Source organism: Chiloscyllium plagiosum, unplaced genomic scaffold (genome assembly GCF_037043375.1).
Source record: "Chiloscyllium plagiosum isolate Xiang-an unplaced genomic scaffold, Cpla_swu_hap1 HiC_scaffold_15, whole genome shotgun sequence".
In the NCBI taxonomy this organism is placed as follows: Eukaryota; Metazoa; Chordata; class Chondrichthyes; order Orectolobiformes; family Hemiscylliidae; genus Chiloscyllium; species Chiloscyllium plagiosum.
In genome coordinates, this window is record NW_028270153.1 from 6428043 (window position 1) to 6444825 (window position 16783).

The window sequence follows — 16783 nt, forward strand, 5'->3', positions numbered from 1 at the left end:
TATAGAACACATCACAGTCAGGTTACAGCCAGAAAGATCCCACAAATAACCATGTCATTAATGTTCTCAGTGATTTTAGTTGAAGATAAAGATTAGCCCTATGGAAAATTGTCCTGCTTTAGTTTGAGGTCATATCTGTGGGGTCTTTTACACCTACCTGACAGCATGGTGCTGGGAGTTGGTTTACTCTCATATGTGTAGGGCAGGGACTCTGAAAGTGCAGTGCCCCTGCTGGTCTGTAATGGGACTGTTTGTCTGGATCCTGTACTAAGGAGAATCCCATCCCTTCAATAACTAGCACTTGCTCCTGGATTGGGGCATGAACCAGTGAGACTCAGACTCGGGTGAAAGAGCTGGCATGAGGCTGGGCTAACAACCTGGTTGGGAGTGAGAGAGCAGGCTTCCCTGAATGGAATGGCAATGCTGGGGTCACAGGCTATGATGGCTACACTGTGTGAGGATGAATCTCTCCAATGTTCCCTCCCTATCGTGAATCCCAGCAGACTGGAACTGAGATAGAAAGCAGGGGCTGGTGGGCTGCTCCTGGCCACACACTGTTCCCAGTTGGCACAGCAGAAACCCAGCAGCCTGGTGTATCCGCACCCCTCCCAAGCTCTGCCTGCAGGTATCCAACAGCTCCCTGTGCATCTCAATGGTGCTGTCTTTATACTGAGCCTTGACTGAGCACGTATGATGGTGCGGATATTCCTTTAAGTCTGGCCATCATCTTGTCTTACACCCACTGAAACTGCCCAGGAGGAAGGCAGGAATATGAATGAAATTTTTACCTTCAGCCTTCCCCAGCCTCACCCCTCTCACTCCCCTGCAGTGTAGCCCACTCTCCTAACTTTGTACAGGTGGTGATGGCTTGGTGATATTATTGCTGGGCTGTTTACCTAGAGACTCAGATAATGTACAGGGGGCATGGGTTCAAAACCTACTATGGGATTTGAATTTCAATTTTTTTTTAAACATCTGGAATTAAGAGTCTAATAGTGACCGTGAATCTATTGCTGATTGTTCAGAGTTTCTTGAAAGTGGAGTCACAGGTAGATAGGATAATGAAGAAAGCATTTGGTATGCTTTCCTTTATTGGTCAGAGTATTGAGTACAGGAGTTGGGAAGTCATGTTGCGGCTGTACAGAACATTGGTTTATTGGATATTTGGAATATTGTGTGCAATTCTGATCTCTTCTTATAGGAAGGATGTTGTGAAACTTGAAAGGGTTCAGAAAAGATTTACAAAGATGTTGCCAGGGTTGGAGGATCTGAACTACAGGGAGAGGCTGAACAGGCTGGGGCTGTTTTCCCTGCAGCATTGGAGGCTGAGGGATGACCTTATAGAGGTTTACAAAATTATGAGGGGCATGGATAGGGTAAATATACAAGGTTTTTTCCCTGGGTTCGGGGAGTCCTGAACTTGAGGCCGTTGGTTTACGGCGAGAGGGGAAAGGTATGAAAGAGACCTGAGGGGTGTGGTGCGTGTATGGAATGAGCTGCCAGAAGAAGTAGTGGAGGCTGGTATAATTACAACATTTAAAAGGCATCTGGATGGGGATATGAATAGGAAGGGTTTGGAGGGATATGGGCCAGGTACTGGCAGGTGGGACTGGATTAATTTAGGAAATTAATGGACGGGTTGGGCCAAAGTGTCACCTCCTAGGAATTTGCATTACCATGATGTACAGACAGGGGGCGCTCCTCCCCAAGATTCTGTATTACCGTGGTGTACAGACAGGGGGCATTCCTCCCCAGGATTCTGTATTACCGTGGTGTACAGACAGGGGGTGTTCTTCTCCAGGATTCTGCATTACCGTGGTGTACAGACAGGGAGCGTTCCTCCCCAGGATTCTGCATTACCGTGGTGTACTGACAGGGGGTGTTCCTCCTCAGAATTCTGCACTGCCACGGTGTACAGACAGGGGCGTTCCTCCCCAGGATTCTGCACTGCCACAGTGTACAGACAGGGGGCGTTCCTCCCCAGGATTCTGCATTACCGTGGTGTACAGAAAGGGTGCGTTCCTCCCCAGTATTTTGTATTACCGTGGTGTACAGACAGAGGGCGTTCCTCCCCAGAATTCTGCATTACCATGGTGTACAGACAGGGGGCGTTCCTCCTCAGGATTCTGCATTACCGTGGTGTACAGACAGGGGGCGTTCCTCCTCAGAATTCTGCATTATCGTGGTGTACAGACAGGGGGCGTTCCTCCTCAGGATTCTGCATTACCGTGGTGTACAGACAGAGGGCGTTCCTCCCCAGAATTCTGCATTACCATGGTGTACAGACAGGGGGCGTTCCTCCTCAGGATTCTGCATTACCGTGGTGTACAGACAGGGGGCGTTCCTCCTCAGAATTCTGCATTATCGTGGTGTACAGACAGGGGGCGTTCCTCCTCAGGATTCTGCATTACCGTGGTGTACAGACAGGGGGCGTTCCTCCCCAGGATTCTGCATTACCATGGTGTACAGACAGGGGGCGTTCCTCCTCAGAATTCTGCATTACCATGGTGTACAGACAGGGGGCGTTCCTCCCCAGGATTCTGCATTGCCACGATGTACAGGCAGGGGGCGTTCCTCCCCAGGATTTTGCATTGCCACGATGTACCGACAGGGGGTGTTCCTTCCCAGGATTCTGCATTGCCACGATGTACCAACAGGGGGCGTTCCTCCCCAGGATTCTGCATTGCGATGGTGTACAGGCAGGGGCCATTCCTCCCCCAGGATTCTGCATTACCATGGTGTACAGGCAGGGGAAATTCTTCCCCCAGGATTCTGCATTACCATGGTGTACCGACAGTGGGCGATCCTCCCCCAGGATTCTGTATTACCATGGTGTACAGACAGGGGGCGTTCTTCCCCAGGATTCTGCATTACCATGGTGTACCGACAGTGGGTGATCCTCCCCCAGGATTCTGCATTACCATGGTGTACAGACTGGGGCGATCCTCCCCCAGGATTCTGCATTACCATGGTGTACAGACAGGGGCGATCCTCTCCCAGGATTCTGCATTACCATGGTGTACAGACAGGGGGCGAACCTACCCCAGGATTCTGCATTACTGTTGTGTGCAGGCAGAGGGCGATCCTCCCCCAGGATTCTGCATTACTATGGTGTACAGGCAGGGGGCGATCCTCCCCCAGGATTCTGCATTATCGTGGTGTACAGGCAGGGGGCGATCCTCCCCCAGGATCCTGCATTGTCGTGGTGTACAGACAGGGGGCGATCCTCCCCCTGGACTCTTCCTTACCATGGTGTACAGGGCAGTGGGCGATCCTCCCCAGGATTCTGCATTGCCGTGGTGTACAGGCAGGGGGTGATCCTTCCCCTGGACTCGGCATTACCGTGGTGCACACTCTGTCACCAGGGAAACGGTGCCTGTTCTGGTCATGAATGTCCTTGCTCATGTCCTTTCCATCCCAAGAGCCCTCAGCATTTCCACTGTTTTAAATTGGTGTGAGAAGTGAATTTGGAGGGTAGTCACATCGCTGTGCTTATTAAAATGTTGTTTTAACTCATTAGAATGAATGAATATTTGCTTCTAACCCATTTTTAAAGTTATTGAGGATTAACTTTGCCATTACCTTGAAGTATTATTTTCTACTGAGTCCTGATTGTCCTCCTGTCCCCACCTTGTGGTCCCAAGCACCATGCTCCTATCCCTAGTTTTCCTCTCCCTGCTGGATCTTTCTCGCTGTTTGTGCCTCTCCTCACTCTGCCTCTTCCCTTCTCCATATTGAACCGTTAAATCTATTATCTTACTTTCACTCTGCCTTCCATCCTCCCACTTCCATGTCTGGCCTTCCAGTCAGCACCCTCCAGCACCTATTCCTCTTCTCTCCCTCCACCCTTCTCTCACTATCCCCACTTTCACAACACTCCTGCTTTCCCTTTATTATCCTGCTCTCTCTCTCTCCTGATCTTGTCTTTCCTGCCTCTGTTCCTCTACTCCACTCTCACCCTATTAAATGTTTCTCTCCATTCGCCTTCTCTCCACTTCCCGGTCATAGCTCTTCCTTCTACATCTCTTGCCCTCTTCTATTCCCTTTCCCTCTTTTTATTTGAGGAGAAAGTGAGGTCTGCAGATGCTGGAGATCAAAGTTGAAACTTTATTGCTGGAACAGCACAGCAGGTCAGGCAGCATCCAGGGAACAGGAGATTCGACGTTTCGGGCACAGGCCCTTCTTCAGGAATTCCTGAAGAAGGGCCTGTGCCCGAAACGTCGAATCTCCTGTTCCCTGGATGCTGCCTGACCTGCTGTGCTGTTCCAGCAATAAAGTTTCAACTCTTTTTATTTGGCCTTTTTGTCTCCTATATCTCTCCCTTTTTCTCCTTCTCCCTTTCTTTCTATCCCTATTACATTCACACTTTCCTATCACTCCTCTTTTACTTCTCGCTCTGTCATCCTCATCTTTTCTTTCCTCCTCTTTCACCCTGTTTGTCCTCTCCTTCCTCCTTACATTCTCTGCCTCTCCCTCCCTCTCTTCCACTTCCCCATTCCTTCAACTTACCCCGGTCTTCCTGCTTTATCTCTTCCTCCCCAGCTTTTCCCACTTTTCTGTCTGCTCCTTGACATCTACTTTCATCTTTTTATCTCCTGTCCTCTCATCTCCGTGCTTGGGAAAAGCTCAACCTTTTGTTAATGCAAGTGCATTTCTTCCTCCAGGGTCGTAAAGGTGAAAGTGGTGAGCCAGGTGTCCCAGGACCTACAGGAATCCGTGGGGACTTTGGGGAAAGGGTGAGTGTTGTTGTTATTTAGTGAAGAAATGAACTCAGTTCTGAAGACACTCACCTCTTCGAGAACGTTCCAGTGTCAATTGAGATTGCACAATAATTGATCAGACTGAGCCTGTTCAACACCATTGAGCATCATTGAATCTTCCAACACAGAGACAGGCTATTCAGAAAATACCTCTGCACGTTCCCTGCAATGTTTCTCTTTCCAACTATTTACCCAAGCCTCTTTGGAAAATCTTCTGTTGATAAAAGGAAAGATCTGATAACAACTGCTGGGAATCAGAAGGAAAATTGACCATTATGTTATTTCCCTGGATCTGTTAGAGGAGCAGGGAAGCTCTCAGTACCTGACAAAGACCTCATTGTGAGGATTAATTGTCCTCGGGATGTGGTCCTTTTGATGGGACTGCTGTGAAATGCACACCCACTGCTGTCCTGTGATTGGTCACTGAATGATGAGGTGTAAGGGTACAGAAGGAGGCCATTGGCTTGATGTGTCTGTGTTCCTGAAAGAGCCATCCAATCAATGCGACAAGTTGTTACAGCTGAGGGTTGCCATCTCTGATCTGAGATATTCCTGGAGATCCCATCACGTTGATATCTACCCTGACATTCCAACATGTCCATTGCGGGGACTGCCCACCTTTCCCAGTGAAATGGTTTGAAAGCAGGTGGACTCTCTGTGCACTGAGTGGATGTCCTCATCACCATGATTCCTGGGGAGTGCAAGGCAGCTCCACTCCAGCCTGTATTTTCACTTGGTCAAAAATCACACCACACTGGGTTATAGTCCAACAGGTTTCATTTGAAAACACAAGTTTTTGGAGCTCTGCTCCTTCTTCAGGTGATGGTGAGAGAAGAGATATCGCACCCTCCCAGAGCTCTGATAGCTCAGTCTCACACAGTGCCTGCCCCATGTTCTGACTGCCTCACAGGCTTGCATTCAGAAACACTTTTGGATAAGCTATCTCCGGTTTGACCCAATCTTGATCTGGTGGTCCGAAGTTTACCTCTGATCCTGTCTAGATGTTTGAGAAGATGTGTCTGCAGCTCTCTGGCTCCTGATCAGGCTCCTGTGTTCCTGATTGCCAGGCCCTCCCTGGGTTCAGGCAACCTCTCTGTCTCCTCTCCTGTAGTCACATTCTCTGCTGGCACTGATTCCCTGTACTCTGTTCTTGAGCACAGGCACATCATTGTTTCCGTAAGGTTCTGTCCAGAAATGAAAACTTTCCCTGGGATTTTGATGGATTTACTCTCTCCCTTCTCAATGAACTCTTTGAGACCAGAGCTGTGGATGTTAGTCTACCTGACCAAAATAGTCTGCCATGTCTGAGCCTCAAAGTGAGTGCCAGTGGACAATTAAACTGTGGAAGGCTTTAGAGTTCGGTCTTTCTCCCTCTCCCCACTCTTTTGAGTGGGTACAGTCACATCACAGAATTACAGAATTGTCATTATGCAAAAAGAGGCCATTCAGCAGCAATATATCAGTGGGCTAGTAATCCTGAGGCCTGTACTGAAGAGATAAACTGGTGGGTTTTAAATTCAATGAATGAGTAAGTCTGTATTGTAAATAAACGATCCAGTTGGATGAGTTCATGGGGACCATGAATCTTATGGATTGTCATAAACACTCATTTGATTCATAAGTGAGTTTCAGGAAAGAAAATGTGCCACACAAGCTCACACATGACTCCAGACCCAAAGTTAACTCTGCTGGGAAAGGGTCCGAGGGCTTTCCTACCTCAGCCCTGTGTTTCTATCGGGGAAACCCAGCCTTAAAGGGACAGGCATGCAAACACAGTTCCACCTTCAACGGCCAGAGCAGCCTAGACTAAGGTCATTCATGAACGGGGGCAGCGGAAACCTTTGCCAATGAAGTTGGCAGATGCCAGCCTTACCAGTGAAGTTTACCTCCTATGAATAAGTAAAATAAAACGTGACTGTGTGGGTCTGTCGATTGAGATGCTGAGCCCAGGGTACTAAGGCTAATTAGCAACATTTGAAGTCACATAATGTTATGGCCAAGGATTTATACACCCCCATTCTTCACTGCTTCCTCTCTCAAGCCAGTTAAAGGAACACAACAAGCCTGTTACTTGGCTATAGTAAAGTTATTGGAGAACATAGAACATTACAGCGCAGGACAGGCGCTTCGGCCCTCGATGTTGCGCCGCCCTGTCATAATCTGAAGCCCATCCCACCTACACGATTCCATGTACGTCCATATGCCTGTCCAATGACGACTTAAATGCACTTAAACTTGGCAAATCTACTACCATTGCAGGCAAAGCATTCCATCCCCTTACTACTCTCTGAGTAAAAAAACTACCTCTGACATCTGTCTTATACCTATCTCCCCTCATTTTAAAGTTGTGTCCCCTCGTCTTTTCCGTTCCCATACTTGGAAAAAGGCTCTCCCTGTCCACCCTATCTAACCCTCTGATTATCTTGTATGTCTCTATTAAGGCACCTCTCAACCTTCTTCTCTCTAACGAGAACAGCCTCAAGGCCCTCAGCCTTTCCTCGTAAGACATTCCTTCAATACCAGGCAACATCCTAGTAAATCTCCTCTGCACCCTTTCCAAAGCTTCCACATCCTTCTTATAATGCGGTGACCAGAACTGTACACAATACTCCCAAGTGTGGCCGTACCAGAGCTTTGTACAGCTGCAGCATAACCTCCTGATTCCAGAACTCAATCCCTCTATTAATAAAGGCCAAAACACTGTATGTCTTCTTAACAACCCTGTCAATCTGGGTGGCAACTTTCAGGGATCTGTGTACATGGACACCGAGATCTCTCTGCCCATCTACACTCCCAAGAATCTTACCATTAGCTCATTAGCATTCCAATTACTCCGTCCAAAGTGTATCACCTCACACTTGTCCACATTAAACTCCATTTGCCACCTCTCAGCCCAGCTCTGCTTCCTATCTATGTCTCTCTGCAACCTACTACATCCTTTGTTACTATCCACAACTCCACCGACCTTAGTGTCGTCCACAAATTTACTAACCCACCCTTCTAAGCCCTCATCCAGATCATTTATAAAAATGACGAACAGCAGTGGACCCAACACCGACCCTCTGTTTTCTTTCAGCAAGCCAATTACTGATCCAAATTGCTATGTCTCCCACAATCCCATTCCTCCGCATTTTGTGCAATAGCCCACTGTGGGGAACCTTATCGAACGCCTTGCTGAAATTCATATACACCACGTCAACCGGTTTACTCTCATCTTCCTGTTTGGTCACTTTGTCAAAAAAGTCAATAAGATTCGTTAGGCACGACCTACCCTTCACAAAACCGTGCTGACTGTCCTTGATCAGATTATTCTTTTCTAGTTGGTTATAAATCCTATCTCTTATAACCTTTTTCAACACTTTACCAACAACTGAAGTGAGACTCACTGGTCTGTAATTACCAGGGTTGTCTCTACTACCCTTTTTGAACAGGGGAACCATATTTGCTATCCTCCAGTCCTTAGGCACTATTCCTTTAGACAATGATGATTTGAAGATCAATGCCAAAGGCTCAGCAATCCCTTCCCTTGCTTCCCAGAGGATCCTAGGATAGATCCCATCTGGCTCAGGGGACTTGTCTATTTTCACACTCTGCAGTATTTCTAATACCTCTTCCCTGTGAACCTCAATCTCTTCTAGTCTAGATGCAAGTATCTCTGTATCTTCCTCGCCAACATTTTCATTTTCTATAGTGAACACTGTCGAAAAATATTTATTTAGTGCTCCCCCTATCTCCTCTGACTCCACACACAAACTTCCCACTATTATCCTTGATTGGCCCTAATTTAACTCTCATCATTCTTTTATTCCTGACATACCTATGGAAAGCCTTCGGGTTAACCCTGATCCTATCCGCCAACAACTTCTCTTGTCTCCTCCTGGCTCTTCTGAGCTCTCTTTTTAGGTCTTTCCTGACTTCCTTGTAACCCTTAAGCGACCTAACTGAGTTTTCACATTTTGTCCTAAGCCGCCTTCTTCTTCTTGACCAGGGATTCCACTTCCTTAGTAAACCACGGCTCACGCGTTCTATATCTTCCTCCCTGCCTGACAGGTACATACTTATCTAGGACACACAGGAGCTTTTCCTTGAATAAGCCTAGGCTGAGGGACGTAACCTCCCAGAATTTTATCTCCTATTATTTTAAAAATTCTTGGATGGAGCGAGCTTGTTTAGACAGCCTTTTCTAATAAGTGAGGAACTCCGACTGGAAAAGAACATTGTTTATTGTTAAACAATAAAATAGGGTAACCTTGCAGGGTGTACATTGACTAGTGCCAGCCTGGGTCAGGCAGCTCTGTAGACTCACCCCTGGGTCTGCTTTGCACTGGCTCAGGTGATGAGTTCCATTGAGGCCATTGCCTGTTACACAGAGAATTCTCAACAAACTCCACAGGGAGATTCCCCACAGGTCCTGTCGGTGTTATCACAGCCTTCTGACCAGACTCTGGAACTGAGCGACAGTAAGTGTGAATCCCACCATCACCTCAATTTAACACAGTTCCTCAGTGAGATCAGTGGTTTAAGTAGATCTCCCTTTGAAGGGTAGCACATCGGCAGCTGTTCCTGTTAAGGCTACAGAAGACAAACTGGGCAAACTGAGCCATTATTTCCAATGTCAACTTAAAATTCAACATTTAGTTTTCAAATTTCTCTTTCATCACTACTTCTGGTTAAAGAAATAAATGTCCTTTTTTAGTTTTGTTTTTACATACCCACACACACATGCACATGCACTCTCTCGCTCTTTCTCTCTCCAGAACATTGCTGTGAGAATGTGCTGAAGTCTGCTCCCTTGTCCATGAGTAATCTGCTGTGTGACAAATGGCTGTGAAGATGGTGAGACTGATCCTTGCCTATCCCTCTGAGGTTGTGTCTTCCTCTGAGGGGGCAAATGACCTGAACAAGAGGGTAGAGTCGAGAGTGTGGTGCTGGAAAAGCACAGCAGATCAGGCAGCATCTGAGGATCAGGAAAATCGACAAGGGGAGGAGTTCGGGCAGGAGTTTCAGGCAAGAGCCCTTCATCAGGAATGAGACTGTGAGCTGAGGGGATGGAGAGATAAATGGGAGAGGGCTTGGGTTGGGGGGAAGGTGGAAGAGTGACCTGATGAAGGGCTCTTGCCCGAAACGTTGATTCTCCTGCTCCTCGGATACTGCCTGACCTGCTGTGCTTTTCCAGCACCACACTCTTGACTCTGATCGCCAGCATCTGCAGTCCTCACTTTCTCCTGCCTAAACAAGATGGTGACTGATGTCACCAAGGGAAGACTGTCCACCTCAGTAGTGGTTCACAGCTTGCACCAGTGGGGATGTGACAGGTTCCAGGGGCTATGTAAAAGCAGCAAGTCATGGAAATGTTGCTCAGGCATTCTGATTCAAAAAGTCCAATCGACAGTGATCTGTTGGCCTTTTCTAAACATTGATCTATGAGTGGGAGAGATGCCTTGACTTGTGTCATTCAATGTCCACAAAGTTGGTTTCTGGGGCAGAGATACTTTCCAAGGCAGGTGTGACTGAGGGCTGTTAAGACCAGGAGTTTGGTGCAGAGGAGGTTCACTGTAATGGTCCCAGGATTGAGTGACTGCATTCATACAGCAAGCTTAGAGAAACTGAAATGGTTCTTCTCAGAACAGAGAAGATTTAAAGAAGGGATCCAAATTCAGAAGGATTTTGATGGAGTAAACTGGCAGGAGGGTTGATAAGCAGAAGGCACAGAACCTAAAGTAAACTGCTGAAAGAATTAGATGGAAGATGGGAAGGATTTCCTCTATGGGGAGTGGGGGTAGTTTTAGTTCTTTCTAAGTGCCAACACAGACAAGATGGGCCAAATGGCTTTCTTCTGTGCTGCTAGATTCTCTGAACAGAAGTAAGTACGAACAATCGAACGAGGAGCAGAAGTTTAGCCCCTTGAGCCTGGTCCACCAATCCTGAAGCGAGGTTATTATCTGATCGAAGGTCCTCAGGGCAAGGGTGAGGTGACCATTGTGGTTGAGAGTGGGTTGGTCCCTCAGTCACATGCTAACAGTCAGTTCTCACCCCCTCAGTGACCAACTGTAACATTGTTTTCTCCATCGTTCTGGACGGTTTACAGCCGGCTGATGATCTGTTTCATTTTTTCTTTCCTCAGGGCCCTGTTGGAGCATCAGGTCCCAAAGGTAACCAGGTAAGGAAGCGATTGTATTCATTCCTACAGTCAGATTGCTTTCAGGCACTGAGCCCTTTGGCTGAGGTATTGTTGCTGCCAACTCTACATTCCTAGAGGATTCATCCTGTTATCTCTGTGCTGCAGCCTCGTCCCCTCTATCCTCCTGTCATTCTCAGGGGAGAATGTGGGTAAGTGGAGTTGAAATGTCCATCAGCCATGATTGAATGGCGGAGTGGACTCGATGGGCCAAATGGCCTTACTTCCACTCCTATGTCTTATGGTCTTATTGCCCCTGGTCTGTCGATGGTGTTTCTGGTTATACAGAGCTGAAAATGTGTTGCTGGAAAAGCGCAGCAGGTCAGGCAGCATCCAGGGAACAGGAGAATCGACGTTTCGGGCATAAGCCCTTCTTCAGGAATGAGGAAAGTTTGTCCAGCAGGCTAAGATAAAAGGTAGGGAGGAGGGACTTGGGGGAGGGGTGTCGGAAATGTGATAGGTGGAAAGAGGTCAACGTGAGGGTGATAGGTCAGACTGGGGTGGGGGCGGAGAGGTCGGGAAGAAGATTGCAGGTTAGGAAGGCGGTGCTGAATTCGATGGATTTGACTGAGACAGGGTGGGGGGAGGGGAAATGAGGAAACTGGTGAAATCCGAGTTCATCCCTTGTGGTTGGAGGGTTCCTAGGCGAAAGATGAGGCGCTCTTCCTCCAACCGTCATGTTGTTGTGGTCTGGCGATGGAGTCCAAAGAACTGCATATCCTTGGTGGAGTGGGAGGGAGAATTGAAATGTTGAGCCACAGGGTGGTTGGGTTGGTTGGTCCGGGTGTCCCAGAGGTGTTCTCTGAAACGCTCCGCAAGTAGCCGGCCTGTCTCCCCGATATAGAGGAGGCCACATCGGGTGCAGAGGATGCAATAGATAATGTGTGTGGAGGTGCAGGTGAATCTGTGGCGGATATGGAAGTTTCCTTTGGGGCCTTGGAGGGAGGTGAGGGGGGAGGTGTGGGCGCAAGTCTTGCACCTCCTGCGGTTGCAGGGGAAGGTGCCGGGAGTGGAGGTTGGGTTGGTGGGGGGTGTGGATCTGACGAGGGGGTCACGGAGGGAGTGGTCTTTACGGAAAGCTGATAGGGGAGGGGAGGGAAATATATCCTTGGTGGTGGGGTCCGTTTGGAGGTAGCGGAAATGACGGCGGATGATGCGCTGTACATGGAGATTGGTGGTGTGGTAGGTGAGGACCAGTGGGGTTCTGTCCTGGTGGCGGTCGGAGGGGCGGGGTTCAAGGGCGGAGGAGCGGGAAGTGGAAGAGATGCGGTGGAGGGCACCGTCGACCACGTCGGGGGGGAAATTGCGGTCCTTGAAGAAGGAGGCCATCTGGGTTGTGCGTTTTTGGAACTGGTCCTCCTGGGAGCAGATGCGGCGGAGACGAAGGAATTGGGAGAATGGGATGGCGTTTTTACAGGGGGCAGGATGGGAGGAGGTGTAGTCCAGGTAGCTGTGGGAGTCGGTCGGTTTGTAGTAGATGTCCGTGTTGATTCGGTCGCCTGAGATAGAAATAGAAAGGTCGAGGAAGGGGAGGGAGGAATCTGAGACTGTCCAGGTGAATTTGAGGTCGGGGTGGAAGGTGTTGGTGAAGTGGATGAACTGTTCAACCTCCTTGTGGGAGCACGAGGCGGCGCCGATACAGTCATCGATGTAGCGGAGGAAAAGGTGGGGGGTGGGGCCAGTGTAGTTGCGGAAGATGGATTGTTCCACATATCCTACGAAGAGGCAGGCATAGCTGGGGCCCATGCGGGTGCCCATGGCTACTCCTTTCATTTGGAGGAAGTGGGAGGATTGGAAAGAGAAGTTGTTCAGGGTGAGGACCAGTTCAGTCAGTCGAAGGAGGGTGTCAGTGGAAGGGTACTAGTCGGTACGGCGGGAAAGAAAGAAGCGGAGGGCTTTGAGTCCTTCGTGATGGGGGATGGAGGTGTACAGGGACTGGATGTCCATGGTGAAAATAAGGCGTTGGGGACCGGGGAAGCGCAAATCATGGAGCAGGTGGAGGGCATGGGTGGTGTCCCGAACGTAGGTGGGGAGTTCTTGGACTAAGGGGGACAGGATCGTGTCGAGGTATGCAGAGATGAGTTCGGTTGGGCAGGAGCAGGCTGAGACGATGGGTCGTCCGGGGCAGTCAGGTTTGTGGATTTTGGGCAGGAGGTAGAAGCGGGCGGTGCAGGGTTGTGGGACTATGAGGTTGGAGGCGGTGGATGGGAGGTCCCCTGAGGTGATGAAGTTATGGACGGTCTGGGAGATGATGGTTTGGTGGTGGGGGGTGGGGTCATGGTCAAGGGGGCAGTAGGAGGAGGTATCTGCGAGCTGGCGTTTGGCCTCAGCGGTGTAGAGGTCGGTGCGCCAAACTACTACCGCGCCTCTCTTGTCTGCTGGTTTGATAGTGAGGTTAGGGTTACAACGGAGGGAGTGGAGGGCTGCGCGTTCCGAGGGTGAGAGGTTGGAGTGGGTGAGAGGGGTGGGGGAGTTCAGGTAGCGGTTAATATCGCGGCGGCAGTTGGCTATGAAGAGGTCGAGGGCAGGTAGGAGGCCAGCACGGGGTGTCCAGGTGGATGGGGTGTGTTGGAGGTGGGAGAAGGGGTCGTCAGAGGGTGGGCGAGAGTCTTGGTTAAAGAAGTGGGCACGGAGGTGAAAGCGGCGGAAGAATTGTTCGATGTCACGCCGCGTGTTGAACTCATTAATCCGAGAGCATAGGGGAATGAAGGTGAGGCCTCTGCTGAGGACTGATCTTCTGATTATACAGCTTTTTCCAAAATTTGGTTAGAGAGCTCAAGCACTGAAAGAAATTTAATTTAAACGTGATCTTTCTGCTGGGCTGTTCTCAACATTATCCCAACTCTATCTTCAAATCCTGCAAAGTCCAGTTTTGGAAATGGTAAGGACGGCAGATGCTGGAAGTCAGAGTCGATAAAATATGGAGCAGGAAAGGTACAGCAGGTCAGGCAGCATCAGAGGAGCAGGAGAGTCGTTTCGGGTCAGGACCCTTCATCATGGGACACCAACGACAACATCACTTTCACTGATGCCACTGAACATGCCAATCCCGCTGATGCTGCCAAACATTATGCCAATCAAGTGATGACCGCTGACACCCACGTGACACATACCCATTTGAGAAGCAGTGTCCACCCCCACTCCCAACTCCAGCTGAACACTGAGCCCCAGCCCCAAGCCCTGCTGGTTATTGACCATTCCCCCCAGCCCAGACCTCCCCCTCACTGAGGGTGAACAATCAGTCCTCAGCAAAGAACTCCCCTTCATTCCCCTGCACCCACACATCAATAAAGTTTACACACTCCATGATGCTGAGGAGTCCTGATGAAGGGTCCTGAAGCAAAATGTCGACTCTCCTGCTCCTCCGATGCTGCCTGACCTGCCGTGCCTTTCCAGCTCTACATTTTGTTGACTCCAATCTCAGTTTGTTCTCTCTGAGGGAAGTCTCAGGGATATTCGGGTTCATTGTGAGAATATAATATCAACCAAAGCCTCTCTGAGGGAGTGTGAGGGAAATGGGTTTGTAGTTTTGGAGCTAAAGATCTCCATTGCCTTTTAGATTGAGCTAGTGACTTCATTTAATTTATAATTTTAATAGATTTGCCAGAATGATGACTAGACTCGAAGGATTAATTTGCAATAGAGATTTCACAAAGGTTGGATTATTTACGACATGGATAGGTGAAGGGTGGGTTGCTTGAACCTTTGCCTCCACCCTCTCCCCCTTTGGTTCAGGCACTTCCAACCTACATCCGTGACACCAACCCCACCCTCCATCCCTTCAGCAACTTCCAGTTCCCCGGCCCCCAGCGCTTGATCTTCACAATGGATATACACAACCATACCCCACAAGGATGGTCTCTGCTTCTTCCTCTCCAACAGACCCATCCATTTCCCCTCCACCAATACCCTCCTCCACCTCAATGAACTAGTCCTCACCCTCAATAACTTTTCCCTTAACTCTTCCCATTTCCTTCAAATCCAGGGGGTGTCCATAGGCATCCGGATGGGCCCCAGCTTTGTCGGCTATGTTGAACATCCCTCTTCAGTACCTACACAGGCACTGTGCCCCAACTCTTCCGTTGTTACATCGATGACTGTATCAGTGCAGCGTCCTGCACCCAGGCTGAACTGGAGCAGTTCATCGACTTCACCCACAACTTCTAGCCTGCCCTTAAATTCACTTGGTCCGTCTCAGACACCTCCCTCCCCTTTCTTGACCTCTCCATTTCCATCTCTGGTGACAGTCTCCAGTTGGACATTTACTATAAACCCACAGACTCTCACAACTACCTGGACTATACCTCTTCCCACCCAGTATCCTGCAAGAACTCCATACCCTTTTCCAAATTCCACTCGGATGAGGAGACATTCCACTCCTAAGCATCCCACCTATTTCGACCAATGTGCTTTTCCCACCTCTGTCATCCAGACAGCCCTCCACCACACCACCTCCATTCCCCACTCCACTGCTCTAAACCTCCCCCCTCCAAACGCAATAAGAAGAGTTCCCCTTGTCCTCACTTACCACTCCACCAGTCTCCACATCCAGCATATCATCCTTAAATACTTCCACCAACTCCAACCAAATCCCACCACCAAGAACATCTTCCCCTCCCCTCCCCTCTCTGCCTTCTGCAAGGACCGTTCCCTTCGACATCCTTGGTTTGCACCACTGTCCCCACTGACCCCCCCCCCGAGGTACCTTCCCCTGCAACCAGAAAAGATGCAAAACCTGCTGGTACACCACCCCCTCACCTACATCCAGGGCCCCAAACAGTCCTTCCAGGTGAGACTGAGGTTCACCTGCCTCTGCTCCAACCAATGTGCTCCCGATGTGGTCTTCTCTACATCGGGGGGAACCGAATGTAAACTTAGGGAATGGTTCACCGAGCATCTCAGCCGGGCCCACAGGAGCCAACCCGATCTCCCAGTTACCGGCCATTTTAGTTTCCCTTCCCACTCCCTTTCCAACATGACCGTCCTTGGCCTCCTCCATGCCACAGCGAATCAAACCACAAATTGGAGGAACAACCTCTGGAGGGCAGCCTACAGCCCAGAGGACTCAACATTGAGTTCTCCAATTTCAAATAACCCCTCTTCCCTTCCCCCGACTCCCTTCCCAGCCCCCCCACTCCCTTCCATTCCTCTTGGTCACCTACTGGATTCATCCCTCCCATCGACCAACCAAAAGGAGCTCAAAAGGACCATGGTGGTTGGGAGTCAGTGATCTCAGCCCCAGGACATCTCTGCAGGAGTTCCTCAGGATAATGTCCTAGGCCCAACCATCTTCAGCTGCTTCATCAATGACCTTCCCTCCACCATAAGGTCAGAAGTGGGAATGTTTGCCAATCATTGCACAATATTCAGCATCATTTGTGACCCCTCAGACACTGAAGCAGTCTATGATCGAAACCTGAACAATATCCAGGCTTGGGCTGGCATGGCAAGTAACATTCATGCCACACAAATGCCAGGCATTGTCCATCACCAATAAGAGACATCTATCTATCCCCATCCCTTTGTCATTCAATGGTGTTACCATCATTGAATTTCCCACTATCAATATTCTGGGGTTACTCTTGACCAGAAACTCAACTGGATTAGCTGTATAACTACTATGGATACAAGAGCAGGCAAGAGGCTAAGAATACAGCAACAAGTCAGCACGGTGGCACAGTGGTTAGCACTGCTGCCTCACAGCGCCTGAGACCCGGGTTCAATTCCCGCCTCAGGCGACTGACTGTGTGGAGTTTGCACGTTCTCCCCGTGTCTGCGTGGGTTTCCTCCGGGTGCTCCGTTTTCCTCCCACAGTCCAAAAAAGGATGTGCAGGGTCAGGTGAAT

At 49.4% G+C, this 16783-nt stretch overlaps 1 protein-coding gene across 1 annotated transcript in view; it reads left to right on the forward strand.

Annotated features, from left to right (window-relative positions):
* col9a3 (collagen, type IX, alpha 3) overlaps positions 1 to 16783 on the forward strand; it is a 287297-nt gene that overhangs the window by 233391 nt on the left and 37123 nt on the right. The window contains exons 24-25 of the mRNA XM_043710900.2: positions 4665 to 4736; positions 10885 to 10920. Of these exons, the coding sequence (XP_043566835.2) occupies positions 4665 to 4736; positions 10885 to 10920 (108 nt within the window). The remainder of the gene's footprint in view (positions 1 to 4664; positions 4737 to 10884; positions 10921 to 16783) is intronic.